This window comes from Ictalurus furcatus, chromosome 25 (genome assembly GCF_023375685.1).
Source record: "Ictalurus furcatus strain D&B chromosome 25, Billie_1.0, whole genome shotgun sequence".
Taxonomy (NCBI): Eukaryota; Metazoa; Chordata; class Actinopteri; order Siluriformes; family Ictaluridae; genus Ictalurus; species Ictalurus furcatus.
Window position 1 is genome coordinate 10,015,078 of NC_071279.1, and position 27,500 is coordinate 10,042,577.

The 27,500-nt window shown below is 42.4% G+C and overlaps 1 protein-coding gene across 2 annotated transcripts in view; it reads right to left on the reverse strand.

The window, feature by feature from the left end:
* The window catches only part of usp24 (ubiquitin specific peptidase 24), a 70,635-nt gene that overhangs the window by 1,284 nt on the left and 41,851 nt on the right, over positions 1-27,500 (reverse strand). For both annotated transcript variants that reach the window (XM_053614849.1, XM_053614850.1), the window contains 42 exons: positions 26,992-27,102; positions 26,564-26,662; positions 25,024-25,197; positions 24,846-24,931; positions 24,630-24,738; positions 23,677-23,835; positions 23,482-23,579; positions 23,268-23,363; positions 22,906-23,134; positions 22,631-22,793; positions 21,478-21,633; positions 20,802-20,872; positions 20,538-20,698; positions 20,278-20,339; positions 19,745-19,936; positions 19,454-19,568; positions 17,318-17,462; positions 16,887-17,006; positions 16,416-16,541; positions 16,188-16,286; positions 15,146-15,228; positions 14,759-14,900; positions 14,282-14,401; positions 13,466-13,689; positions 12,988-13,112; positions 12,713-12,854; positions 12,479-12,629; positions 10,072-10,167; positions 9,806-9,909; positions 9,117-9,230; positions 6,717-6,924; positions 6,444-6,533; positions 6,200-6,302; positions 5,962-6,080; positions 5,761-5,874; positions 5,286-5,351; positions 4,958-5,024; positions 4,790-4,868; positions 4,494-4,569; positions 4,293-4,379; positions 4,045-4,155; positions 1-2,259 (listed from right to left, as the gene is read on the reverse strand). The exon at positions 1-2,259 is cut by the window's left edge and continues 1,284 nt beyond it. In XM_053614849.1, coding sequence (XP_053470824.1) covers positions 2,197-2,259; positions 4,045-4,155; positions 4,293-4,379; positions 4,494-4,569; positions 4,790-4,868; positions 4,958-5,024; positions 5,286-5,351; positions 5,761-5,874; positions 5,962-6,080; positions 6,200-6,302; positions 6,444-6,533; positions 6,717-6,924; positions 9,117-9,230; positions 9,806-9,909; positions 10,072-10,167; positions 12,479-12,629; positions 12,713-12,854; positions 12,988-13,112; positions 13,466-13,689; positions 14,282-14,401; positions 14,759-14,900; positions 15,146-15,228; positions 16,188-16,286; positions 16,416-16,541; positions 16,887-17,006; positions 17,318-17,462; positions 19,454-19,568; positions 19,745-19,936; positions 20,278-20,339; positions 20,538-20,698; positions 20,802-20,872; positions 21,478-21,633; positions 22,631-22,793; positions 22,906-23,134; positions 23,268-23,363; positions 23,482-23,579; positions 23,677-23,835; positions 24,630-24,738; positions 24,846-24,931; positions 25,024-25,197; positions 26,564-26,662; positions 26,992-27,102 — 5,055 coding nt within the window. In that variant the 3' untranslated portion in view covers positions 1-2,196. The remainder of the gene's footprint in view (positions 2,260-4,044; positions 4,156-4,292; positions 4,380-4,493; positions 4,570-4,789; positions 4,869-4,957; positions 5,025-5,285; positions 5,352-5,760; positions 5,875-5,961; positions 6,081-6,199; positions 6,303-6,443; positions 6,534-6,716; positions 6,925-9,116; positions 9,231-9,805; positions 9,910-10,071; positions 10,168-12,478; positions 12,630-12,712; positions 12,855-12,987; positions 13,113-13,465; positions 13,690-14,281; positions 14,402-14,758; positions 14,901-15,145; positions 15,229-16,187; positions 16,287-16,415; positions 16,542-16,886; positions 17,007-17,317; positions 17,463-19,453; positions 19,569-19,744; positions 19,937-20,277; positions 20,340-20,537; positions 20,699-20,801; positions 20,873-21,477; positions 21,634-22,630; positions 22,794-22,905; positions 23,135-23,267; positions 23,364-23,481; positions 23,580-23,676; positions 23,836-24,629; positions 24,739-24,845; positions 24,932-25,023; positions 25,198-26,563; positions 26,663-26,991; positions 27,103-27,500) is intronic.

The window sequence follows — 27,500 nt, forward strand, 5'->3', positions numbered from 1 at the left end:
TTGTTGCTGTTGTTGTTATGTGTATGTACCCCATATGCACATGGTTTAAGGCAGACAGACATGGACAACAATGTCAGGCAAACAAAATACAGGCAAATAACTATAAAATAGCTCTTGGCAAAGAAAACCCCTGAACAAGCATCCAAGTTAAAGCTCAAAGCAACGAGTGTGAGAGGTCGGCTCACTCGGGAGGCATTGGATGTTTGTTGATGTGCATGTGTATGTGATTTGGTGAGTAAGTGTTCTGGACAGATGCAGCAACAGTGCATAGTACAAACACATTTTCTCTGTCTACACAGCCATCTCTAAACACACACAAAGTAACACAAAAGAGCCTAGAGAGGTCCAGGAGTGAGTGAGAGTGTGTATATGTGTCATTTATATTGGCATCCACATGAAAACTAATAACCTGCTTTGGCAGACCCATCGCAGCAAGCCTGAGACAAACTCATGACCAAAGAGAGGAAACAAAACAAAACAAAACAGCAGATAGAGTAAGACTCTGAAACTTCACCTCCACAATAAGACGCCGGTTCTGGCACTTGTCATTCTGAAAGGAAAATCAAAATGAGGAAGATTTTCAGACACCTTCTTTTTACATACAAGTTCCTTGTGTCCACTCTGATCTTGTCAAGTAGATGGACTATGGGTTTTTGAAGAAGAAGAAAAAAAAAAAAGAAAAGAAAAGAAAAGAAAAGAAAAAAAAAAACAACTATATGCAGACAGCTGAAGCACTCTGAATGAACTCCACAAGTCTGTCCAAACTCCAAAATGTTTGGAAATTTCCAAGGATACTGTATCAGTTATCACAGGTGTGAATTCCATTAAATACACAATGCAATCTGATTTTATGCCCTCTTCCTGATAGTGAAATAAAGCAAAGCAGCAGAGAACATGGCCACTCAATCGCCCGTCAAATGTCACCTTCTCAGACCTGACAAACTGAAGTCATATATAAAGTGCATTTAAAAAAATACCAGCGAGAGAGAGAGAGAGAGAGAGCGAGAAAAAGTGACAGAGAGAGGGAGAGAGTGACAGAGAGTGAGAGAGTGCAAGAGAAAGAGAGCGAGAGAGAGCGACAGAGAGAGAGTGAGAGAGCAACAGAGAGAGAGAGAGAGAGAGAGAGAGCGCGAGAGAGAGGGAGAGCGAGAGAGAGAGAGAGAGGGAGAGCAACAGAGAGAGAGAGAGTGAGAGAGAGTGAGAGCAACAGAGAGAGAGAGAGAGCAAGAAAAAGTGACAGAGAGAGAGAGAGAGTGACAGAGAGTGAGAGAGTGCAAGAGAAAGAGCGAGAGAGAGCGACAGAGAAAGAGTGAGAGAGCAACAGAGCGAGAGAGAGAGAGAGAGAGAGAGCAACAGAGAGAGAGAGCAACAGAGAGCAACAGAGAGAGAGAGAGAGAGAGCGAGAGAGAGGGAGAGCAACAGAGAGAGAGAGAGAGAGAGAGAGAGAGAGAGAGAGCAACAGAGAGAGAGAGAGAGAGAGAGAGAGAGAGAGAGAGGGAGAGCAACAGAGAGAGAGAGAGAGAGAGAGAGAGAGAGAGAGAGAGAGAGAGAGAGAGAGAGAGCTGTCATTTAAGTATCTAAGAGTAGCAAGTTCCTCTTAGAGTTGATTACGAGGCACCTCTCAAACAAAAGGAAAAAAACAGTATAGAATTCTTAAAAATATTATTTTACATTTGAAATTACACCTATGGAACACAGCTTTAATTTTTTTTGTGAATGCATCTCTTGTTATATTGGCAAATATCCACAAACTGTTCTTTTTCTTTCCTTTTTTTTTTCTTGGTTTAAAACACCCTTCCTCAGCACCACTAAATCCTGCATGTGTGTGAAAAGTGACACAAAACAAAAAGCTCCTCCATGTTCTACTGAGCTCGGGCTACATGATGGGATCTCAGGAAACACATGATATCCAGTGAGAGTTGAGCTCCGGTCTGATCAACCTCAGCCTTTGCCTTGACCTGCAACAACCATTTCCTCCCCATTTCTTCACTTTTACAGCAACCTGCAGTGAGAACTCTCATTGGCTGGGTTTGTGCCTCTTGTTTCCTGATTATCCGTTTCCTGCTCCCCCACCCAGGAGGTCAAATGCAGTCATTCGACTGGCTGCATGGAGCTACAATATCTCTCCATTGGAGGGAATCTTGTTTTTTTTTTTGCTTGTGTAAAAAAAAGGGCCCCTATTGCTGATGAAGAGAGTTAGGGGTCAACATCTTCTAAATCACTCTTCGAATCACCCAACATCATAGGAGACTCCGATCCCTGAAGAAAAACACAGAAAATGGAAGAGTGTTGTCATAATGCAGAACAATTGAGACACAGTCCCCTGAACTGAGAAAAGAAGTTTAGGTTCCAACACGCCCTTTTGTGATTCCCCCAAGAATCAATATTCCATTGCGCAAGCCGAAGTGGCAGACGTGAGGCAGGACGTCCTCCTGTGTTATAACCCATGACACGAGGTCATCTATTCGTTCTTGATAACCACAACTATTCCTCTCTCTATACATAGGAGGTGTTCTGGGAAGATGCACTATATGGCCAAACGTTTGGACACCTGACCATACATCCGCATGTAGGTCTTCCCCAAACTGTTCCCACAAAGCTAGAAGCGCACAACTGTCTAGAATGCCTTTGTATACTGTAGCATTAAAATTTCCCTTCAGTAGAACTAAGAGGCTCAAACCTGTTCCGGCATGACCATGCCCCTGTACACAAACCGAGCTCCATGAAGACATGGTTTGCCAAGTTTGGTGTGGACTTCACCCCAAGCCTCCTCGCCCGACATCAGTGCCAGACTTCATTAACGCTCTTGTGGCTGAATGGGCAAATCCCCACAGCCATGCTCCAAAATCTAGTGGAAAGCTTTCTCAGTTATTATGACAGCAAGTGGGGAACTAAAGCACATATGGGTGTGATGGTCAGGTGTCCACATAGTGTACCTCACATATTGTGTGTCTCCTGAATCGCCACCAAGATTATCACAAAGACTGTTACCAAATGATTCAGAGCAAACTGACGTTTGTTTGTAAGCTCACACGAAGCACAGAGCGTGCAAGCGTGGGCTTAACCGCATCACGTTTAGAAGGTGTTATTCCCTGGAATAAGGAAAGTCCAGGAAATGCCCGTTCCACTCACAAGCCCTGTGGGAGACTGCAGCAACCCTGCTGGAATAAGCCAAAACAATGCCTTCAGTGGTCCATTGTGATGGGGGCCGTTTCGTAGCCGGTTTTTACCCATGTGATGCGCGGACCATGACACAAACGGCTGTCCAGACCGCCGCTGTCCTGCCAACACTGGACTGCAGTACACGCATTGGGCAGAGAATGTTCAATCACTGCTCTCTGGAGCACAGCAGAGTGTGGTAGCTAGCTGGCTAAGCCTACTGTTTGGGACAGGATACCTAAGAGCAGACAAACATTCCCTTGCAAGATAACGCGATGGCGGCACATGATGTTCTTCACTCGACGAACCGTTTATCTAACCCGAGAGATGCTTCTGAAAGCGAGAAGAGGTTTTAGACTGAATAGACGACTGTGTATCTTGGGTTATAAGGCAGGAGTTAGTCTCATCTCCACAACATGTGTCGCACTGTATCAGGAAGCAGCTGGAATGAAAGCTTGAAAGAAAGTTGTTTTACTGGAAACATTAAGATGTAAAATTCCATTAATAGATGTTTACTCAAAACACAAGTCAAGATACATTAAGCACGGAATCTGTATTTACTGTCATCCAGTGTTTGAACGCTCAGTAAAACTAGAACAGCTCTGGTAGAACATTTTCTCAGATCTGTAACATCCAAAGACCTTTACTGAAGTTGCATGATATAATCATATATTCAGTGTTTATTGATGGAACAACTACCCTAAGGCTTACATTAATTAATATTGTTGGTTCACTAGGCTTTCTATTCTTTTGAGTACATACAGGGGAAACAGTGGATTCTTCCCTTAACAGTCAAAAACCTAATAAGCATACTTTGCTAATTACGTACATATCATACACATGCATTCATCAATAAAGAGAGTGTGGGATATTCAGGTATGTTACCTGTCTGAGGCTGCGGTCTGAGTTCTCGTTAGCTGGACTGCCATCAGAGCCATTACTGCTGCCAGACTGCTCCTTCTCATTCAGGAGAGCTGTGGCATAGGCCAGTGTATCCTACACACACACACACACACACACACACACACACACACACACACACACACACACACACACACACACACAGTGACAGCCTACACAAGGTGGAAGGAAACACCAAGGGCAAGACATTGTATAAAGTAGAAATTTCATGCCTGTGCTGAGATGGTCCGCTGGAAGGTCTTAGCTGTGGATGTCTCGTTGGACACGTTGCTCTGAGGTGTCCAGTAATGCTCAGACATCTGTGAAAGTGGGAGAAAAATGCACTGTTGAATATCTTAAAAAAACTAAAAATAAATAAAAACACACGATGCATATGTAACCTGGACAGAAAACAGGCTTGCTCAGTATCTTGCCTTTTTCTGTAGCCACTGCACTGCCCAGCTCCAGTGCCCAGACAGCTCCTTGAAGTAGTCTTTAGCAGGAGCACACCTGGCCAAAACACAACCGACCATTTGGTTTTGTGTGACAACATTCGCATTCACTAAACCATACATATCCACTGCTGTTGCGCAAAAACACTTCCAGAGGAGCGAACGCATTCTGCTGATAGATTACGAAGACTTTTCCGATATAAAAACAAAACAAAACAAAAAAACAGCTGAAAGCTATCAGAGGAGAGCAGACGAGAGAACATCTGCAGTTCACTCACTTCTGAGCTAACGTGACGAGGAACTTGACACACTGGTAGCAGCGGCTGCTGTCCACGTTGTTGCTCTGATGCATCAAAGCTGGAAAAGGGGGGGTGGGGGATGGGCAACTTAGTCACATGACAATGTGTCGATTTTTCATGGTGGAGACAGGGCAGAATGATACCTACCCAGAAGCCCTTTCTCAGATTCGAATGCATATTTGAGTCTCTGGGACTGCAGAGGGTCCTCTACCATCTAAAGGTAAAAAAGAAAAACACAATAAGCTGTGTGTGCGAAAACTTTTCAAGAAACAAAGCATTCTGGATGCTTTAAATTTAAGTCATATGTAATACTTTTCACTCTTTCAATACATGGTTTTATCCAGAAAAACAAAAACAAACAAAAACAAAAAAACCCCACATTATTCAGCCTAGCCTGCTAGGCCTGTCTGATTACAGACTTGACTGCATGTATATAACATTTCTTGAGTCCGCTGCTCTATTTAACGTCACTCACCAGAATCTCCAGAAGCATTTGGAAGACGTTCTTGAGCTCATGAGGAGGAGCTGTCTCCAGCTGGTTCTACAGAGCACACAGACACAGATCATGTTAGTATTGTGCTCTATAGGAAAGGCAAATTAATTAGACTTTTTTGACTGGGGATTAGTAGAGTCTAGGATTAAGTGTAGTTTTGCATTGCCATTATTAGGGGGTGGAGATATATATATATATATATATATATATATATATATATATATATATATATATATATTATATATAAAGTGTGTCCAATCTTATCCGCAAAGTGTGGTGTGGGTGCAGGTTTTCATTCCAATCAAGCAGGAGCCACACCAGATTCCACCTGATTAATGAGTTGATCTTGACTTCTGCTTGGCTTCTGCTCGGTTGGAATGAAACCCTGCACGCACACCGATCACCTTTTCCGGATAAGATTGGACACCCCTGGTGTATATAGTCCTGCACATCTTACCTTAAGCAGATGCAACACTCCCAGTGAGAAAGGCTCGTTACAAAAGCAGCAGTATGTCACCATCTCTATGAGGAAGGACAGTGGTCCAGACAGCTCACGCATGGCAAACATTACCTACAAAGCAAATAAAATAAAAATCTCCATGCACATATGGTGTCTATAACATAAACTAAAAGATATCGGCGTATATGTGTGTGAGACCTCCATAAGGTAAGGCTGTCCCTCAGGTTTGAACAGCAGTGTGTTGACGTCTGGGTGCAGTGGCAGGAGTGAAGTTGAAGACACTAGGCCAGAGGAGCTATGCTTGAACATTCCAGGAGCTATGCACACATGATAGAGACTCAGATTACAGCTCAAACTATGCATTAATCAAAGCATGGGAATGGATTCATTTTTTGTGCATTTGATATAGCGTGTGTGAGTGTGTGTGTGCGCTTACTCTCTGTTCTCTGAGATGTGAGGTCTGTGTGTAGCACCACTAGGGCAAGTGTGTTATGCAAGTGTAGGAACTCTCGCGCCTGAGCTGAACTCCACCGGCGGTTCTAAAGTGAACAAAGCGAGAAAAACCTTCAAAAGCAGAACGTGCATCTTTCAAGCTGGGACGGGATTTTATTATTTTTCCTGTTGAAATGAAACTTCAAACCTTGGGATCTTCAAACGTTGGGAGTTCAGATGGTAATTACCTGATTGTTCTGTCTATTAGGACCCAACAGGAAGATGAGCATCCTTCGATAAGCAGCATGCTTTAACAGTAGTTGACAAGGTCTCAATCCCTGAGTACACACACACACACACACACACACACACACACACACACACACACACACACACACAAATATATAAGGATATGAGGTATTAACTAAATAAAGAAAAGGCCAAAATCACAACACAGCTAAATACAGTAAAAAGGAAGCTACTGTATAGCTAACAGACTTGGAAGGCTCTTGCTTTCTTACCCTCTGGGCAAAGTTACTAAAGAGGCTGAAGTACTGCGAGCAGTTTTTGCAGTTCTCTGGTACGTCCTTGTCGAGCAAAGAGAGCAGCATGTCTAAAAGGCAGTCCAGCCCTGCATCCTGGAAATATAGTGCACTCTCTAGAGTCTTCTCCAGGATAGACGCCACCACTACACGCACCTCCCTCACATTACACTCCAACAAGCAGTTCCTAGAGAGAGAGAGAGAGAGAGAGAGAGAGAGAGAGAAAGAAAGAAGGGGAGAGAGAGAGAGAGGACGGGGTGAGAGAGAGAGAGGACAGGGTGAGAGAGAGAGGAGGGGGAGAGAGAGAGAGAGGAGGGGGAGAGAGGAGGGGGAGAGAGAGAGAGAGAGGGAGGACAGGGTGAGATTGGACGGGGTGAGAGAGAGGACGGGGAGAGAGAAGGGGAGAGAGAGAGAAGGGAAGAGAGAAGGAGAGAGAGAGAGAGAGAGAGAGAGAGAGAGAGAGAGGGAGGACGGGGTGAGAGAGGACGGGGTGAGAGAGGAGGGGGGAGGGAGAGAAGGGGAGAGAGAGGACGGGGAGAGAGAAGGGGAGAGAGAGAAGGGGAGAGAGAGAAGGGGAGAGAGAGAAGGGGAGAGAGAAAGGGAGAGAGAAAGGGAGAGAGAAAGGGAGAGAGAGAGAGACACACACACACACAAAGAACACCACTTAAATCACAAATTAATTCCTTTATTGCATTCGGTAATAAAGTGCATGTTTTACATCACCAGTCTGACAAAAATGGGGGTTTTCTTTTGGAAGGTAGACATTCACACAATTGTACATGCAAACTTTGCTTGTATGTTGGAATGTTGTGCTTATTAGATAAGTGTTGGGGTTTTTGGTTTGTGCACATGCCAGTATTCCACTGAGCTGAGTCGGGGGAGCCATGTGGATTGTAAACCAGTTCTTCACATTCTCTGGCCTTGATGTGCCATTCTGTGATATTAGGGCAGTCCTACCTTTCGGTAAATCTGGCCAATCCTGAGGAAGTGTGCTACAACCCACCCAGTGTTTCACCAATCTCACACACACATACATGCAGGCCATCTTACATGCACATCACTGGCTCCATGAGCTCATATTCTGTAGCCAAGGCTTACTTTCTGTGTTCTCTTAGCTAATAAGGTTAAAGAAACCAGACACACATGCACATACACACACACACACACACACTAGGGATGTCATGAGAACCGATACTTCGGTACCAAGTCGGTTCCAACATTGTTAAAACGTGACAGTACTTGTTTTTCTGCAGTAACGTTGGTACCGTTTCTAATGAATGTACCAAGGTTGCAATTCTTCCGGACCTGATGGGGGCAGCAAATACGCGCAAGTGTTTTAGTCGGTCCACAAGTGGTGAAGAAGAAGAACGCGTACAAGCACACGGAAAAAACTACAGAAGATTAGCTTGGCTTAACAAGTTTAGTGTTTGCCGGTGTGCAACCGATGATAGCGTTCATTTCAAACAAAGCGAGGAAACACCTGGAATTTGGTGAAGCACCTGAAAGATGGTCCTATATTATGTTTGTTTGAGGCAGCTGGCATTGTGGCTGTGAAACCAGCTAACGTTATGCTCCATGTAATGTTTGCGATAGCCTGTTATTTGTTAACGAAGCGAACGCATTGCAGTGTTATAAACTACCTCCTAATGGACCACAATGCATCACCATTCAGCCCGTGTCCGGTCAGCAACATGTAGCCTAATGTCACTAATAATTATTCACATGGTCATGCTTTTAATAAATCTTTTTGGCCTGCCACCATATCAGTGAATATAAACTAATGCTTGCATTCAGAGTATAAGGGGTGTGCGTGTGTGTGTGTCCGCGTTTAGGAGTGCACCTTAGCACTTGTTATTAGTCATTGTCAGAGAGTGTTTGATAACTAAAATATCCCTCTCTCTCTTTTTTGCCAGTATCAGCCAGAGGAGGATGTCCTCCAGGGGTTTTTAATTTCATTTATTTTTCTTTTTTAAACCACACCATGGTATCAACTTTGGTATCGAGTATCGTGTACTTTTGGTGGTATCGGTACCGACTACTAGATTTTTTGTATCGTGACATCCCTAATACATACACACACACACACACACACCTAACACAGGTGCAAGTGATTTATCCTTATGAGTTACTGTTTGAAAATCCCACACTCAGAAGCGTGCACACAAGCACGAGTTTACAGGAAGGAATATGTTGCCTGTGACATGCTGAGAGTCGAGCCAAAACTGCAGCGAGAAAGCTGTATGAAGCTACAGTTACACTGCTGTTTATCAGTATGTTTTCACTAGTAGCAGGCACAGAGGACAGTGGCGGTGTTTTGGGGTTTTTCCCCGCAGTAGGTAACGTGTGAATATTACATATCACGGCTGCGTTCCTACTCACTTGATGATCTCCCGTCCCTCAGCTGCCACCAGATACTGCACCATCCACCGACATGCCTCACTGCTCTTGGACAGCAGCATCTCCACTGTAGCTATCCACTCCTCTGTATCAACCCTGGCAGACACACAAACTTATTTATACATAGTAATTTATTCTTGTAGCTGATGAAAACTTTATGGAAGCAGCAAGGGTATACCTATCTTTGCCTAGAAGACGTCTATTTATTAAATGACTCTTTGGTACATAAATAAATAAAGAGGACAGACAGAATCTGTTCACTGTCTTGCTGACCTAACCTGATGTTACACTGATGCTTTTGTTTGTTATGTACTGGAAGAATGTATACTCTTTTTTCCTACTGCATTCTCACTACACCGGGGAAAACGCAAGGGCGTTCTAGTGCACTACATTCACACAGAAATATCACTAAGTGGCGAGTCACTTGTAGCGCAAACTTGGATTTAAACAAAATACCGGAAGCACTAAGATTAAATTTGTGCCGCTCTTGGCTTTGCCTATATGTGCTGAATTACTCGTTGTGTCTCATGCTGAACAGGAGCCATGAGGGAATACGAGAGTCACACCATGCATCCACAGGCTTTGAGCTTGTTTTATAGACCTTTTGTGTCAGGCCATAATAAAAAATGTTGTAGTATTTTATAAATGAACTGATAAAGTGAGCTCCTTACCGGAGCTTCTTCTTGGTGCGCAGGTAAGTGTGAAACAAGAACTGCACAGCCAGCTGCAGGCTGGTCTTCGCCATGGCCTGATAGGATTGATGCTTCAGCTTTGTCTGTGTATATTGGGGAAAACAAACAAACAAACAAAAAAGCCAGTTACCTTCATTAAAAAAAAAATACAAAAACAAAAAACAAACACACACAACAAAAATCTGTAAAAACATTTAGGTATTTCTTCAGATGAGGGAAAAACCCCACATGTGGTGAAGTCTTACCGAGTTGACGGAGGCCAGTGACAGGGTGAAGTTAAAGTAATCACTATTGTACACATCCCTGTTCTTCATGAACTTTAGGTTCTCATCCCTCACCATCTGCACAAACATCTGGGTGTTAAACACATGATCTACCACAGGGGAGGACAAATCACTACACCACCATGTACCCGAGACAAAGCACATTTTGTGTCAAGGCTATTTATTTATTTATTTTTATTTGCAGTTGCCTGGCAAATCAAATATTTCATTTGGTATGTAAGCTGTGTTTCACTTCCAAATCCCTCCGTCTGATCCGTGAAACCGGGCTTTTCAGTAAATGTGTTCATTAGCGTGAGGGATGACAAATGATCTTTTTAGAATCAGGAAAACACTGACTCAGTCGAACAAATTATAGTGCACGGTCAGATAACTCTCCTACATGCAATCATCTCAGCGGTTAAACACACCTACAGAAACAAATTCATTAACCAGACTCAAATATGTGTGTGTGTATATGTGTGTGTGTGTGTTTGTGATGCAAGAACAGAAAACCACAGCCAAAACATTAGCCAGTGTCTTGGTAACCTTTTGTTGAGGGTGCAAATACACCATGTCCTGCATAAAACAGTTCTCTCCAAAACTACAGCAAGGCCAGTTCATTTGATTTTGCTGTAGACTGAAGACATTTGGGTTTGAGATCAAAAGATGAAGATGAGCAATTTCAGATTTTATTTCCTGGTATTTATGTATTTGTGGACGTGTTGAACGACTTGGTGCATAATACATTTTGTATCAAACCACCCAATTTGTAGGCGAGCAAAAATTTTGGAACACGTGACTGACAGGTGTTCCTAGTCACCCAGGTGTGTCCTGTTAGATTGACTGTTTAAACAGTAAATAGCTCTGAATATGTACTCTTGGTTGTGGTTTTCCATTTCACCTGTGAAGACTGCATTTGTTGTTAAAAAGGATAAACCAACATGACGATCAGAGAGCTGTCTATGGGAGTAAAAAGCAAGCCATTTTGAAGCTGAGAAAAAAAGTGGAAAATCAGTCAGAGGCATTGCACAAACACTGGGCATAACCAAGACAACAATGTTTTTCTGAATGTCCTGAAAAAGAAAGAAACCACTGGTAAACTGAGCAACAGACAACGAATGGGTCGGCCAAGGAAAACGATGACAGCTGATGACAGAAACATTGTGAGAACTGTGAACAAAACCCCCAAATCACCAACAACCTTCACATGGCAGGGGTGAAGGCATCACAATCCAACGTTCGAAGATGACTTTGAGAGCAATAATATAGAGGCCATACCACAGGATAGAAACCACTCATCAGCAGTAAGAATCAGAAAACCAGATTGGAATTTGCAAAGAAATACAGAGATGAGCCACAAAAGTTCTGGAACCAAGATGAACCTCTACTAAAACGATGGAAAGACTAAAGTGTGGAGAAAGAAAGGATCTTCTCATGATCCAAAACATACAAGCTCATCTGTGAAACATGGTGGAGGTAGTGTCATGGTTTGGGATTGTATGACTGCTTCTGGAACAGTCTCACAATCTTTATTGATGATGGAACTCATGATGGTAGCAGCAGAAAGAATTCAGAAGTTTATAGGAACATTTTGTCTGCCGGTTTACAGAGAAATGCATCCAAATGAATCGGGAGGAACTTCATCATGCAGCAAGACAACGAGCCAAAACACACTGCCAACTCAACAAAGTTCTTTATCAGGGGGGAAAAGTGGAAGGTTTTAGACTGACCAAGTCAATCACCAGACCTTAACCCAGCTGAGCAGCATTTCACCTCCTGAAGAGGAGACTGCAGGGAGACACTCCCTGAAACAAACAACAACTGAAAGAGGCCGCGGTCAAAACCTGAAAAAGCATCAAAAAAGAAGAAACCAACAATTGGGTGATGTTAATGAGTCACAGACTTGATGCAAGCAAGGGATATGCGACCAAATAAAAAGTGTTATTTACTTCAAGACTGATCTGTTCCAATACTTTTGCTCAGCTAACGATTGGGTGGTCCGATACAAAAGGTTCCATGTTTTATGTTGTTTAACACATCTAGATGTAAATACCAGGAAATAAAAGCTGAGGTCTCAAACTCTAATCTCATCGCCATCTTTTGATCTCAAATCCAAATGTCTGGTGTACAGCACAAACAAATGGACTGGTCTTGCCGTTCCAATAGTTTCGGAGGGGACTGTATATCCGTTCATTTCCCTTAGATTGCATTAATGCGCTTAACTAATTAACTAGCTCGTCATGTGTCATGAGATTATGTTAGCTACCAATTACAGCCTAGTCAAGTAGGCTCCACTGTGATTACTATAGATAGGTGGAGCTGAGCTTCGATCTGCATTCTTCTGCTGAGAAAAACAAACAGTTTGAAGTGGGATATAAAATAACGGGACCTGGAAGATCCTGGCAGGCATCTTCTCCACGAAGAGGCCCTTTTTCTCTCCTTTCCTGACCAGCCGGGTGAGCAGAGTGAGCCGGTCATTATTGGCTCTGGAGGGTCGTGGGGACGACTGGGGGGAGATGTCAGGAGAGGAAGGGGCAGACCTGAGAGAAAGACACAGACAGATATAGACAGCCCTATAGAAATCCATTCGCCTGATTCGTTACTGTTAAGCTATGTAACTCACAGAGACAGGTCCTCGGCTTCTTGTCTCATGACGCTGACGCGGCTCTTCTTGGGGAGCACAGGTGAGTTCTGCTCACTGATGCGCTGGTAGAACAGCATATAAGCGTTCCAGTAGCGTCGCCGCACATCTGGATATGGGTTAGCTACAGGAAAAGAGCACGATCTCTTCAACAAATGATTTACTAACGATACAGTTTACATTCACAAGCATTTGGTTAGGTGATTTCTTGTATTTAGGCTGTCTGGACAAACGGATCTGGAGAAAGGCTCACGTACACTGATCGTAGACTTTGGGTCTGTACTCTCCACCAAAACACTCGTACTCCAGGGTTTCATCGTTCATGTCAAACTCCTCAACAACATTATCGTTAAACTTGTACCATCTGCTTCGTGAACCACCCCTATAAACGAAGAGAAAATTGTAGCAAAAGAGGGGGAGAAAAAAGTGTAGAACATTAACTTAGTGCTTAGCGTATTCAGGTCATGCCTGCATTCCTATGTTCCCTGGGTGGCGGTTCCAGTTTTAAAAAAAAAGGTATGACTCTCCCAGGCATCTGGACCTGTTTAAGCTATTAGAGCATGCAAAACCACTTGTAAAAAAGCCCTTGGCCCAATCAGTAACTAGCACACACACACACACACACACCAAAGGTGCAAAGGCAAAATTATTTACACCTTAAAATTTTTATTTTTTTTTTTTAACACTGCACATTCCTAAAATGAGTAGTGGCGATCACGCCGGATCTGTGCTTACCTGCGGTCTTTGATAAAGGAGTAGTAGTGTCCTGCGTGTGCCTGACCGCTGTGCACCACCACTCCTACAAGTTCATAGTTCTCAGAAATGGTGACTTTCTTGCGTGGAGAGCCTCCAGGCCCAGCTTCTCCTCCTCCCCTGCTGTTCTCTCCATGATCTGAACTGGAGTCTTGTCGAGCCATGCCAGACACTGTGTACGGCTCCATGTTCAGCACCCACGGGAACTAGTGAGACAAATCACTGCTGTCAGTGTTCTGATCACTTAAAATACATGTGAGGTGGTCTGGAAAAAACCTTGCCTTGACTGTCTGCCTGCCTGCCAAAGATCAAATTGGTTAAGGAGTACAGTTTAGCAAACACAGTGTTAAGTACAGACAGTCTGCCTGAACAGGTCTAAAACCGAGCTAGTTAGGTATGTGATTCCCTTACACAGTGAATATCATGCTGTCATGCATGTAAAGTTATGTGACACAGTGAAATGGACAAAAGCCTAATCAATTCGGTCTGTAATCACATACTGTCTGTCAAAATGTCCTCAATGCTCCTGTGCCGTTTGACATCATCAAAATGAAGTAGAAAATAAAAAAGAAAAGGGGACAGGAAAAAAAAAAAGTGTGACTTTTATCTCAGGTGATAAAACAGAGACGGATGTGGAATAAATAAATGATCAGAAACTACTCAATTTTCCACTTTAAAGTACTATAAGCAGAAAATGGCAGACACTGACCATGTGAAGGGTTTTCCTAGGCCACCCCACAAATGGAATCACTGTAGGATAAGATCTTTTACGAGTCAATAGCAATAAAAGTGTCTTACTCTTATCTGTTCGTCGTATTTAATGGAGCGTCCACTCTCCCAGTCGAAGCCAAAGCGCATGAGATGGATAACCAGCACACTGGGCAATGACTTAATACATGTGCGCTTCACTGTAGTCCTCTAAAAGACACATTATTAACACACACACACACACACAATTTTAATCTACACGTATGAGTATTATAAATTATTATTATTATTTTTTTTTAAACCCATATCAATACTTCATCTATGTCTTTTTTTAACCTATTGTTTAACAGATATTTTACAGTGTTTATAATTTCTGGCAGTATTATTATAGTATTACCTGGCAAAGGGACTACCAATGAAAATGAGCCTTCGGGTTAACTTGGGTACATTTACATTTATGAATGTTTATTAATGTACACTGTCCCTTTTTTAAATAAATAAATGAATAAATAAATACAAATAAATCCCCAGTTAGCACTGCAAGTAAAAGGCCACAGAGGTCTTCACCTTCTCTTTGCATTTCTCACAATAATATGCATTGCTGCCCTCCAGCACCTCTCCTCTGACAAACTGATCGAGAGAAATCTCCAAACTCTGACATGATGTCACCCCTAGGTTCAGTGCCATGAAGGTTTCCTCACGCTCATACCTGTATACCAGGGAGAGAGAGGAGGAGGAGGAGGAGGAGGAGAGAGAGAGAGAGAGAGCACTTATAAACATGCACTCTACTTTGTAGACCAGAATCAGTAGAGTACTAAATTTAAACTCAAGTAGACAAAACGTCAGAGCTACATTAATTTCACTAGAAGAGAAAACGTTTTTATTATCGTGCATCTCAATGACTAATATTTTTACTGCATCTGTACGAAAGGCTGCCCCGACGGTATTACTGACCTGTGTGGACAGTCTTTGCATATTTTCTGGTCAGAGAAAATGCCCTGGAATGTATTTTTGAAGATCTGCTCTCTTCCGATTTTCTGAAGGAAAGAAAAACAAATTGTATTCGTCAATTGTACAACAATTAATACCGGTCCACTAACTCGACTGGGAAAGCGATGTTCCCAGTGCACTGACATTTAATATAATCAGGACTGGGACATTTCACCGTTTGGATCACTCCGCTAGTCTGTGTTCGCTACATAAAATTCCATCTCCAGTAATAGTTTGTTTCCATTACTACACTTACTACAGACTGTCAGTCACAGTCTGTACATTACATGGCAACACGGATTGCTCCATCCCAGCTGTGGTTTCTTTGGGAACTATTTTCATTCATTGAGCAAAAATAAACAAAAAATATTTGGGCATATTATGTCTGAAATGTCAATGACTCGATATTCTTTTTTGTTTATAGAACTGTCGCATAAAAGTAATATCAGACTACTGTAAACGTGCTGTCGTACTGATTATCAGCAAGATTCAGCGTGATTCGGCTGTAGGCACAAGGCGAGCATGACATTCAGCATAGCAGCACTCTTGGTTGTGAGATATTGCTTAAATGTGTATGGCTTAAGTGAAAAATCCTCACATGGAGTGTAATTCAATTAAAAAAAATTATAAATAAAGGCTCCACAATGAATTGATGAAAAATCCTTTTAAATGAATAAAGCTCTCAGAGAAACTATTCAGGGTTTAAAAAAAAATTATTGTAAATTTCACATTGCATCGACAGTTTACAAATAATGAGCAACTTCCTGTTGTCCACTAATCGTAGGGTTGGCGGTTCGATTCCCAGCTCACGTGACTCCACAAGTGTCCATGGGCAAGACAGTGAACCCCAAGTTGCTCCGGATGGAAAGATAGCGCCTTGCAAGGCAGCTTTGCTACCATTGGTGTGTGAGTGTGTGTGTGTGTGTGTGTGAATGAGAACCAGTGTAAAGCGCTTTGTAGAACTGCTAGAATATAAGTGCATTTACCATTGAAGCTAACTAATTACCTTCAGATGCTCATCCAACTGGTCCACCAGGCTGGTGAAGAACTCGTAGGCATCCTGCTGCTCTCGCACATACAGCTCCTTGTTCCACATCTTAAAGATCTGCACAGATACATGTAACATGAACACCATCTTGAAAATCATGGTTGTTTGTTTTTTATACTAAGCACCATGTGACCATTTTCTGTTAACGGAATACAAGCTGGTCATACTATTAAATACTATGTTCACCTTCCAGAAGTTCTCAGGCACATAGTACTGCAACTTGCTCTCCATCAGATGGCCAAAAAGGGACTGCACTTGACAGAACACACTCTCCTCTGGGTTCTCGGTGTCATCTTCTATTGACAGGACAGCCTGACACAGACATTTTAAAACACCTTTCAAAATCTGCCATTAGACAACGCGGAGTTATTTCTGAGAAGCTAGCTTATAACATACAAGAATGATTTCTCATACAATAAACGAAATAAACATTACTGTAGAATGTAGCGCCATCTTGTGAAAATTGAGTGTTTAGAGAACTAAAGCTCATACCTAAACCACACAGTGTCAGTTTCACCAGCAATAATTTCTGAACACCCTTTTAGTGATCTGTATTTAAAATGGACCAAACCTATGAACTGTGCCAGAATGAAGCGATTACCACATTCTGACCAGAACCGAAACATCGATTCTGATTGACGGCACTGTTACACACACCTCAGGTAAGCCAGGCTGCATATAGAGTTGCTGAAAGACAGCGTTCATGTAGCAGGTCGCCCCACCATTCTTCAACCCCACGAACCCAGACACGGAGCGGCCGTCCACCGGTGGGAGGTACTGAGGCAACAAACACAAAGGTCACGCTGCATCTTACTCGCCTTTTCATTTAGTGTGGAACAATACATCTAAACACATCAAATACACACTCGCTGTCTACTAGATTAAAAACTCCGGCACATTCATACAATTACCCAGCAGTCTCTAGAGTTTACACAGAATGCTGCCACATTATTGTCTGATTGGACAACTGCATGAATGAGCAGAACCTAATAAAATGGCCAGTGAGCGTAGTGCTGTGTTTTTAAAGTGTAATTGGTTAACAAAAAAAAAAAAACACAACAAAAAAAAGGGGGGTGGAGGGGACTTACATCGAACTCCTTAGAGAGAGAGGGGTCGGACTGGTGGTGCATAGAGAGCAGCTCTCGAGTGATAAGCTGCAGATTGGCAATAGAGCTGTCAGCCAACATCACCAACACCTCATATGCTGCTAACCGACTGCTCACTGTACTGCACCTGGGAGGAGGACATAGAAAGAGAGCGAGTGTGAGGAAAAAGTGTGTGACTATGTGGGTGAGTGTGATAGCTAGTGTGTGTGACTGTGAGAATATTATTCAAATCTGAATATTATTAATATAATCTAGGACAAGAAATATGTACGAATCTCCATCCATCCGTGCATCCATTTTCCGTACCGCTTATTCTACACAGGGTCATAGGGGAGACTGGAGCCTATCCCAGGGAACGGGGAACACCCTGGACAGGGTGCCGACCCATCGCGGGGCACAATCGCACAAACATTCAGATACTACGGACAATTTGGAAATGGAAAAATCAGACTACAGTGCATGTCTTTGGATTGGGGGAGGAAACCAGAGTACCCAGAGGAAAGGCCCACAGCACGGGGAAAATATGCAAACTCCATGCACACAGGGGGAAGGCAGGAATTGAGCCCCCAACCACAGAGGTGTGAGGCTAAGCATTAGGCCAGTTATATTTATATTACTTATAAGTAATATAAATGTCATGTGATAGGTTTGCATTATTTTCGAATAAAAGCATGGCTCGGACAGTAGTTACGAGTATATTATTATTAGTGTATTATTGAGCTTGTCCTTATACATAATTGTTTCTATAGTAACTAGCGATGTACCGAAAAATAATTTTTTGTATAACTGTATTAATATTAGACTTTTTAATTAATTTCATGAACTTAATGAATCTGAATTGAAAAACTACAAACCATTAAATTATCACATTTTTATTGAAATGAACACACCAAAACAAAAACAATATTAAATCAATAACTCTTCATTCAGTTCTGTAACAATCAAATTTAACAGATTTTTTTTATCCAATTATCCAAATAATGCAAAGTTCTAGAAAACTATTATGATATGCAAAACAACAGTCATGTAATGAACTAGCCCTCTGTTCTGTTTATGTAAATGCATTTCCACATTAATTAAAGATTATTGTGCGAAACAGCAGCAATAGAACTAAAACCAACCTCAAACTGTAAACAACACATGTAGCCTCAAGTCAAGAAGAAAGTTTTGCAGGGCTACATGAATATTAATGTAATTGCTATACATGTAGCATATTGTACCACTTTATATTTAAGCAAAAGTAGCAAGTTGCTCAGTTTTCTAGCAGGAGAGACGGTTCCTCTTCTCATCGAGAACATGAGATGCTGCACTGAATACCGTCTAACCCTCTGTGCCGGTGCTTGGGGCAGATAAATACCTGCACAAGCAATGGAAAGCGTCGCTGCGCTTGTTGTGTTGCTGCTGTGGATCGGGGCACTTTCCTTTAGAATCTCGTCAAACCTCAGAAAGTCAGCAAGTTTGCGCCTCATCGCTTGTGCGCACCCGTGTCTCCGGCACACTGCACATAATGTGTTGTGCGTCGATGCTTCGGCAGATGCATTCATCACCTCCAGCTCTGCCTGTATCATTTCCCGTGCACACGGCTTTTTCTCCGCCTGACAGTAATGTTCTTTAAGTCGCGGACCTAGTAATGTTGTAACGCGACGATAACCGTCGGCTTAGATCGAGAGTGAAATCTGAGCGCCGAGCACGGAGGAGTGGGGCCGGGTCGGGCTGGGCCAGGCCGGTCGTGGCGGCATATATTTTCAACTCATATTTTTGGCCTTTTTTCTCTTTCGGCCAAAAACCGAAAGATTTTCAACGGCCGAAATTTCAATGCATCCCTAATAGTAACAGCTCATACAGAGGGACTTGTACACTGGCTGCTCAGCATAATCTAAGACTAATAATAAATGGAATTTTTTTTTTTTAAAACAAATAAAACGTGCTGTTGTTTAACAAAGTAAAATGTATAATCGTTGATGTGGTGTTTTTTAAGGAGACATTTATTTAACATTTATGGAAGGAGTCTAGGTTGTAAGTGCTTTGTAACAGGGAGTGGTTGTAGCTTGTGTGTGTGTGTCTGTGTGTATATATATATATATATATATAAAAGCACAAGTCTGTATGTGTACTCACTTTGGGTGGAAGTCGTGGAGAGGAGCTGTGCTGCTGGAAGGGTTGTTGCTATTCAGGATAATGCGTGATGCTCGAAACAGGAAGTCATCCAACAGCTGCTGGATAAGAGAGGGGCCTAAACAAAAAAGACAAAAGCACTTCATTTACAACTTTCAACCTAAAAGCCAAAAGATGTGTGTGTGTTCAAATGCACGGGTATAACATACTGCTATAATTAGAGATGTTTGGCGGAGTGCATGTAAATGAGAGATTAACTGAATGTTGTTGTTTTTTTGTGTGCAACAGACTCACCAAATTGCTCCTTTTCGTTGCCGCAGAGTGAGAGCAGGGTCTTAATGAGGCGCAGATGACCGGCCTGCAGAATGTTGTCGGCCTCGCTGGTCTCCAGCTCGCTGGTCCACGTTGGCTCAAAGTTATCCAGCCAGCTGATCTCGTCCTCCAACATGGCTGCCGGGCTGATCTGCAGCTGCTCCATCTCCGAGGCTACAGAAAACAAAAGTGCTAATTAACGTGGCAATCTTCAACAAAGCATCGCGAGTGCCAGTGCAAAAAATACACAGAACTAATCATTCGTACTACAAGATGAATCGATATGAACCGATTCCTGAGAAGAAAAGCAGAATCACAGTCAGTCAAGAGAGAGTCTACAGTATCTGGGATATTTTTGTTTTTAGATATTGAAGTGCATCATGATGAGTGAAACAATGGGGTTACATGACAAACCTACCAGTAAAATCCACCATAATGTTCTCATTGTTCTACTTTCACAAGATTTTAAAAAAATGTTTTAAAAAAAAAGCTTGATTGTGGATTAGCACTCTTACTAGTCAGATCATCCAGGAGTTGGCATCGTAGGTCAAAATACTCTGTGCATTGTGAAAGCAACCTATAGAAACAAACAACCACTACGTCAGCTGGCGTATATACTACTTCAGACCATGTACATATACACATCATAATCAAACTGCCTAAACGACAACAGTACAAACATTTTACAGACGTCTCTTCAGATATTATGATACGTGAAGGTTAGTTAGCTCTTCGTATGGAATGCCTGTATGGTGCACTGATGGTAATAATATACCTTTGGTTGATGCCCCTCATGACACTGGTGGGAGACCAGAGTGGGAGCTGGGCGGTCAACACCACCTTTAGCAGGAACAGATTGGACTTTTGCAGCTCTGGATATGCCGACGTATCGCTCTGACTCAAAGTGTACAGCTGATCACATGCCACTCGCCGGATCTGTACGAAAGACGGATGATAAAAAAAATGAATCGGGGATTAACTTTTATTTATTACACGACCGAAGCTCCTGTAAAAGGCAGAGAAAAAAGACTCCACTGACCTCTCCACTGGGTGATCCCAGCAGAATATCGATGATAAAATCATTCACACAGGGCAGGTTATAGAAAGAAGCTGTGGAGAAAACGCAAACAACAACATTCACTAAAGCATTCAATCAGCAACCAGATCATCAGGAAACAGCAGGCAGATTTCCATCTCAGAGATTATATGCTGAGAATTGCTAAGGTTAAAAAAGTTTGTTATGTGCCACTTTGTTTTATCATGTGCCTGCCCAACAGCAACAGCTGGACTGAGAAGGAGAACAGGATTTTAAGGTTAATTAGAAGAAATAACAATCCCAATAATCATTTGGAAATTACAGCACAGTTTATCCATCTTGTGATTTTTGGTAACTGCGATGACGAAAACGTTTTCGCCTGATGGAAATGTCATGGAAGCAAAACAAAAAGAAAGCGCAAAAGACATTTTTGCAGTTTTATGCTTGAGATTTCTGATGAAAACGCAAAACTTTTACTGGAAATGTCGTTACATGAAACGGCAAAACAAACAAACAAACAAACAAATAAATAAATCGATCGATGGATTAGACGGAAACCTCACGGACAGCACGGTTTCCGATTTAAAAAATTTCAAATTGTAGTACTTGCATTACACACACGAATTCAATAGAAACTTCGCTAGCGAGAGATTGTTAATTTATTGGTGTGCTTTCTTACAAAGCTGTTGACAGCGAAGCTGCAGGCAGGTGACCAACAGTGAGAGCGCTTCCCGAGCGATGATCGTATCTTTAATGGACACGCACTGTTGTTTGACACAGATGCCAGCCTGCAACGTGGTGACCTCTCCTTCACTGCTGGAGCTGCAGTTACTGCCTGTGACACACAGAGACAAACACACTGACTGATATGAGTGATTCATTCATTCATTTTATCTTTGGTGATATTAGTATGATTAAACTCATACCCTACCAGTCAAAAGTTTAAACACTCATTCTTTATTTTACACATTTTAGAATAATAATAAAGTCATCAAAACTCTGGAGTAACACAAATGGAACTATGGGAATTATGTTGTGATTAAAAAAAAAAAAAATCCAAAAAAAATCTAAATTTAATATTTTAGGATCTTCAAAATAGACCCCCTTTTTGTCTAGAATTTCCAGAAATGTATTCTTGGCATTTTCTTGACCGATTTCTTGAGGAATCCCCCTGAGATGCTTTTTAAACACTATTAAAGGAGTTCCCACCGATACTGGACTCTTATTGGCTGCTTTTCAGAATATTTTACTCTGAGTCCGAAAAAGATTTTTTTGTAAATAAAATGTTAGTTTTCTAATGAAAGAAATGAACATGTCGGCATGGTTATATTTTTGTCTACAACACCGATTTCAAACATTTCATCATACACCTACAGATCAAAAGCTTTTTAAGATCATGAGAAACATTTCAGTGAAGTGTCCCAAAACTTTTGACCGGTAGAGTATGTAATGTTTAGTATGGTTTGGAAATGTGAATGACGGTCATGAATTAGAGAATTTCAGAAATGCTCATTTGTTCATGTGCGTGCTCACTGCTATGCAGCTTTGATTAATAAGGGCCACTATCACACAGGACCTGGGTTTTTAACCCCAACCCCAGGATGCCACTGCTCACCCTTACTCTTAAGAGACGTATCCGCATTAGGAAGATTCTTTGGACTGGACGTATGAAAATATCGGATGTGTGTGTTTGAGTGGAAAGTACATGCGTTAGCCCCCTGCAGGGTTTGTTAATTAAAGACTGATTCAAAAATGTGACCTTAACGTGGGCTTATGTTCATCAAGCTGCTTTAATTTGTGCATAACAGCGACCACGTGGGTCTGTGTTTCACCTGTGCTGCTAACCCTGCTACGGACTCCCAGAGGCAGCATAGAATTGGTGCTCTCTCTGATTGACTGGCTGCTGCCCACGAGGTCCAATCGGCCAGCAGCTGCAGCCCAGGTGAGACGCATGAAGCAGGCCACTGTGGAAGTAAAGTCCCCCACCTCCATCGTCTATGGCCACAGCAACAGTAGAAACACAAGACAGCACATTATTCCAATTTTGCTGAGTCTCGTTAACGACCTGTCCACAAATTCGCTATGTGTTCACGACAAGGACACGCACCTGAATGGCGACACGTGCTGCCGGTATGATCTCCTCCACTCTGATGGAGGACCTATCAGACATGGACATCTGTCTGTAGGAGGATTTCTCCGGCGTCCCGCAGAGCGAGAGCTGCCGTCCGCTCTGCCTACCCGCGTTACGGAAGGGCCGTGAGGACAGCGTGTCCACGCCTTCTTTACTCAGCTCTTCATCCAGGATGCTTGGCATCGTTTGTCCTACTAGTAAGAATCTGCAGGAGACAGGTACAGGTATTAGACTTCATAAAGTCAATTAAGCTTCCTTCAATTAAACTTAACTAGGAGAAGAGATAAAAAGATACAGAAAGACATGGAGGGGAAAAAAAAAAAAAAAAAAAAAGATACCTTGCAAGTTGCAGGCAGATGGAGTAGACTCCTTGTCTGGTCTCATAGTCCACTTCAGAGGGGATGGAGTCCCTCTGCATGACATTAACCACCAGACTGACCCCACACACACACACACACACACACACACATTTTGAATATGCTTTGCTTTCTCTACTTAAAGCACAGTTATAAAGTCACATTTATGAATCTAGAAGCTAGAGCGGGTTCTTACCTAAGACCTCCAGCTTTGAGAAAATTCTCACAGAAGGACTTCACACTAGTCTTTGCCATCTCATCATCTGAAGTAGGCATCAATTTTGAGCTCAGCACCTGAGAAAAGAGGCAAGACCAAGAGCAAATTTGTCTGAGGTTTGTTTTGTGACTACGTATACGGCCTTCACCGCACTTGTTCAGATTTCGGAAGTACCTCAAGATTATAGAGCACTCTGAAAGTGGACATGCCCGGGGCAGAGGAGCGGAACAACGACTCCAGGATGGACGCTGCACTCTGCTGATGCTGCTGCTTGCTGGACAGAGATGGAGACTTGGAGGCCTGAGATCCAGAACCCAATGTGAACAGAGTTTTCTATTAACACAAAGAGAGAGAGAGAGAGAGAGAGAGAGAGAGAGAGAGAGAGTGAGAGAGAGAAGGGGGGCATAAGAAAAGCGAACATGGCGTTAAGAATATACTGTTCTCGCACATACTTTATTAAACCAATAAACAACCGGCGCTTTTCAAAATGTCGTGTGAGTCACATGGCTTTGTTTCAGTTCTCTACATAATGAGTCATCTCACATGGTGTCAGTTTGCCGTTGCAGGATGCCTCTACTAAAACCCTCGTAAAATCCTTTAGTGTTACTGTAGGGTGCCGACTGCATGCTGTGTGTAAATTAGGGATAAACATAGATTCCCATCTTTGATTTTTTTTTTTTTTTTTTAAATACTTAAAGGGATAGTTCACTCAAAAATGAAAATTCCGTCATCATTTATTCAACCTCATGTAGTTCCAAACCTGTATGCATTTCTTTCTTCTGCGGAACATAAAAGAAGATATTTTGAAAAATGTTGGTAACCAAACAGTTTTGGTGCCCAACTGAGTTCCATTGTATGGACCAAAAAAAAAAAGAAAAAACAAACAAACAAACAAACGAAAAAAAAAACCCACACAGACATTTCTCAGATAGTGGAATTTCCCCTAATGGAAATACATAATCCTAGTGATTTTCCATGATGGGTAATTAAAATATAAGTAATATTCATCGATATTCATCAAGATTTCATTTACAATCAAAATTCAAATCACCATCAGGTGGTTAACGATTCCCACCGCTAGTGAGTATAACTGGAGTGTATAATAAGCTGTGAATTATCTTTGGCACCTGGTGGCTCCACACACTGGACTCCTTCGGTACAAAGTTATCCAGGGCATCCTGCACCTCCGGATCAGTTGGTATGAGCAGCAACAGCTTCCGCACACGCAAAGTTATTCTAGAACACAATAAAAAAAACACATCATTTCGAAAATCCTTTTCTTAGAAAGGACAGCGGTATATTTCTGAGTTATGCTCGTTTAAATTCTGGTGCTGTGGACTTACCTAGGCTCCTCTAGGTTAGCCAGCTGATACAACATCTCAAACACGTTACACACTAACGCCATCACGACGCCAGGCAGAGACTTCTCCTACAACGCATGCACATGCACAAACGAGGGTGAGTTTACATTAGAGATAAAAGATGTTTGAGATGAGCGCAACGGTGTGCAAGTGTGTGTACCTGCTCCAGTGCGTACGCCGAGTTGAAGACTCCGCTGCTGCTGGAGCTGGCGGAGGCCGAGCTGTCTGCCGAACTGCCAGATGGAGTGCCAGTTCCTGAACTCTTCACTGTCAGACTCTGCTCATCAGAGAATCCCAGTTGATTCAACAGCTTCTGGTCCCTGTTCATGGTCAGCTGGACATACGCATACATTTTAGAAACTGGACCATGAAGACAAAAACTATGATTGCAAACATTAACAATGACAGTAGCATGTCCAAGCAGAAAAAAAAAATCTTTCTAGCTTTTTAACAAGAAATATCAAATGAAATCAGAGCCTCGACATTTAGTGTTTCATTGGTGGACAAACCAATCATTTGTTCTCGGTCACCAACATATGACAGTAAAAAATATTTTACCAAATGTGTTGACTAGCCACTTCCTATTAGGAACACCATACAAATACTAGGTAGGACCTCCCCCTTTCCTCTCAGAACTCTACAAGCTGTTGGAAACATTCCTTTGAGATACTGGTCCATGCTGACGTGACTGCATCACATCATGATATGTCAGCTGTACAGATTTGCTGCGAATCTCATCCCAAAGGTACTGGATTCAGATCTGGTCAGTGGGGAGGCCAGTGAAATACACTGACCTCATTGACATGTTCATGGAACCAGTTTGAGACGACTTGTGCATTGTGGAACGTTCTCATGCTGGAAGTAGCCATTAGAAGAGGAGTAAATTGTGGCCATAAAGGGATGCCATGTGGTCAGGAACAATACTCAGACAGGCTGTGGCACTCAAACAATGATCAGCTGGTATTAAGGCACCCAATGTGTCCCAAGAAGAAAAGAAAAGAAAAAAAAAAAAAAAACATTCCCCACAACTTTATACCACCAGCACCATTCTGGACTGTTGACACAAGGCAAGTTGGGTTCATAGATTCATGCTGTTGATGCCAAATTCTGACCCTACAATCTGCATGTTTCAGCAAAAACTGAGATTCATCAGATCAAGCGCCATTTTTCCAATTTCCAGCTGTCCAGGTTTGGTGAGCCTGTGTCTGGGTTTCAGGCTGACCATTCTGAGATGCTTTTTCTTCTCACCAAAATGGTGGTTATTTGCCTAACCGTAGCCTGTCTGTCAGCTTGAACCAGTCTGGGCATTCTCCTCCAACATCACTCAAAAAGACGGTTTTATTTTGCCTACTCACTGGATTTTTGTTTTCCGCACCATTGTGTTTAAACTCTAGACGATGTTGTGTTTGAAAATCCTAGCAGATCAGCAGTTTCTGAAATACTCGAACCAGCCCGTCTGGTACAAACAACTAGGCCATGGTCAAAGTCATCGAGATCACATTTTTTCCCCATTCTGGTGTTTCCTGTGAACGTTAACTAAAGCTTGACCTGAATTTGCATGATGTTATGCTTTGTGCTGCTGCCACAGGGCTGAGTGCCACAACTGCATGAACGAATAGCTGGTACAGTTGTTCCTAATAAAGTGGCATGTGAGTGTAACCCAGACATGACTGTTGTGGATTACAGTGCGATTGTCTCACCATGCTGTCGTTCGCGAATATCTGCACATTGTCCACTGGACAGCTAAGCTGCTCTGCAATCTTCCACCTGATGCTCCCAACTGTCTCATTACTGTGAGCCTGCACACACACACACACACACACACACACACACACACACACAGAGACAGACAGACAGACAGAGAGCGAGAGAGTTATAGTATTCTTTCATATAAGGCAAAAGCTACTTTCTAACTGCCAGCACAGTACACCTTTCCATTTATGGACAGAAAGGTGTGTACTTCCCCATACAAGGTTATGGTGTGAACCTGTCCTATGTGTGTGTGTGTGTGAGGGAGATTACATGCAAGTCTTAGTGCTAGTGCTTTAATTTGAGATAATGTGTGATCAGAAAGTGTGCGTCTGTGTGTGTGTGTGTGTGTGCGCGCACTCAAGTTAGTTGATTGTACCTCCAGGCTGAAAGTGTCTTTGGTAGATTCGTAGGTTATGTGGAGCGTGACAGGGTGGCCGTTGAAAGAAGCTCCATGAGGTAGAATAGTTCGAGGAACAGAGTACAGATCCTAAGAGAAACACAAACAAGAATACCTTTATCTATTCCACTGGCCTGAGAGCTGCTAGTTATAAACAGTGACGATAATCTTCACACGTCATACTACACAAAATGTCCGCAAAGAGTGTATGATCGGTATCTGCAGCTAATTGGAGCCTTTGTGACGTTGACCAATACATCCAACGCTCAAGAAGTCAAGTAATCATGAAATGGAGACCGAATTAGCCTGACTTCAGAGATAATGATCCTGCACTGCAAATATTAAAACAACATTAAAATGTTTTACATTTACATTTTAAGTTATTATTTTTTGGACGTTCACCTATGAGTTCAGTGTGTCAAGCACACATCGATGACTTCCTGTTTCACTGCATGTACAAATATGAGGTGACACAGAAGTCAAATTTC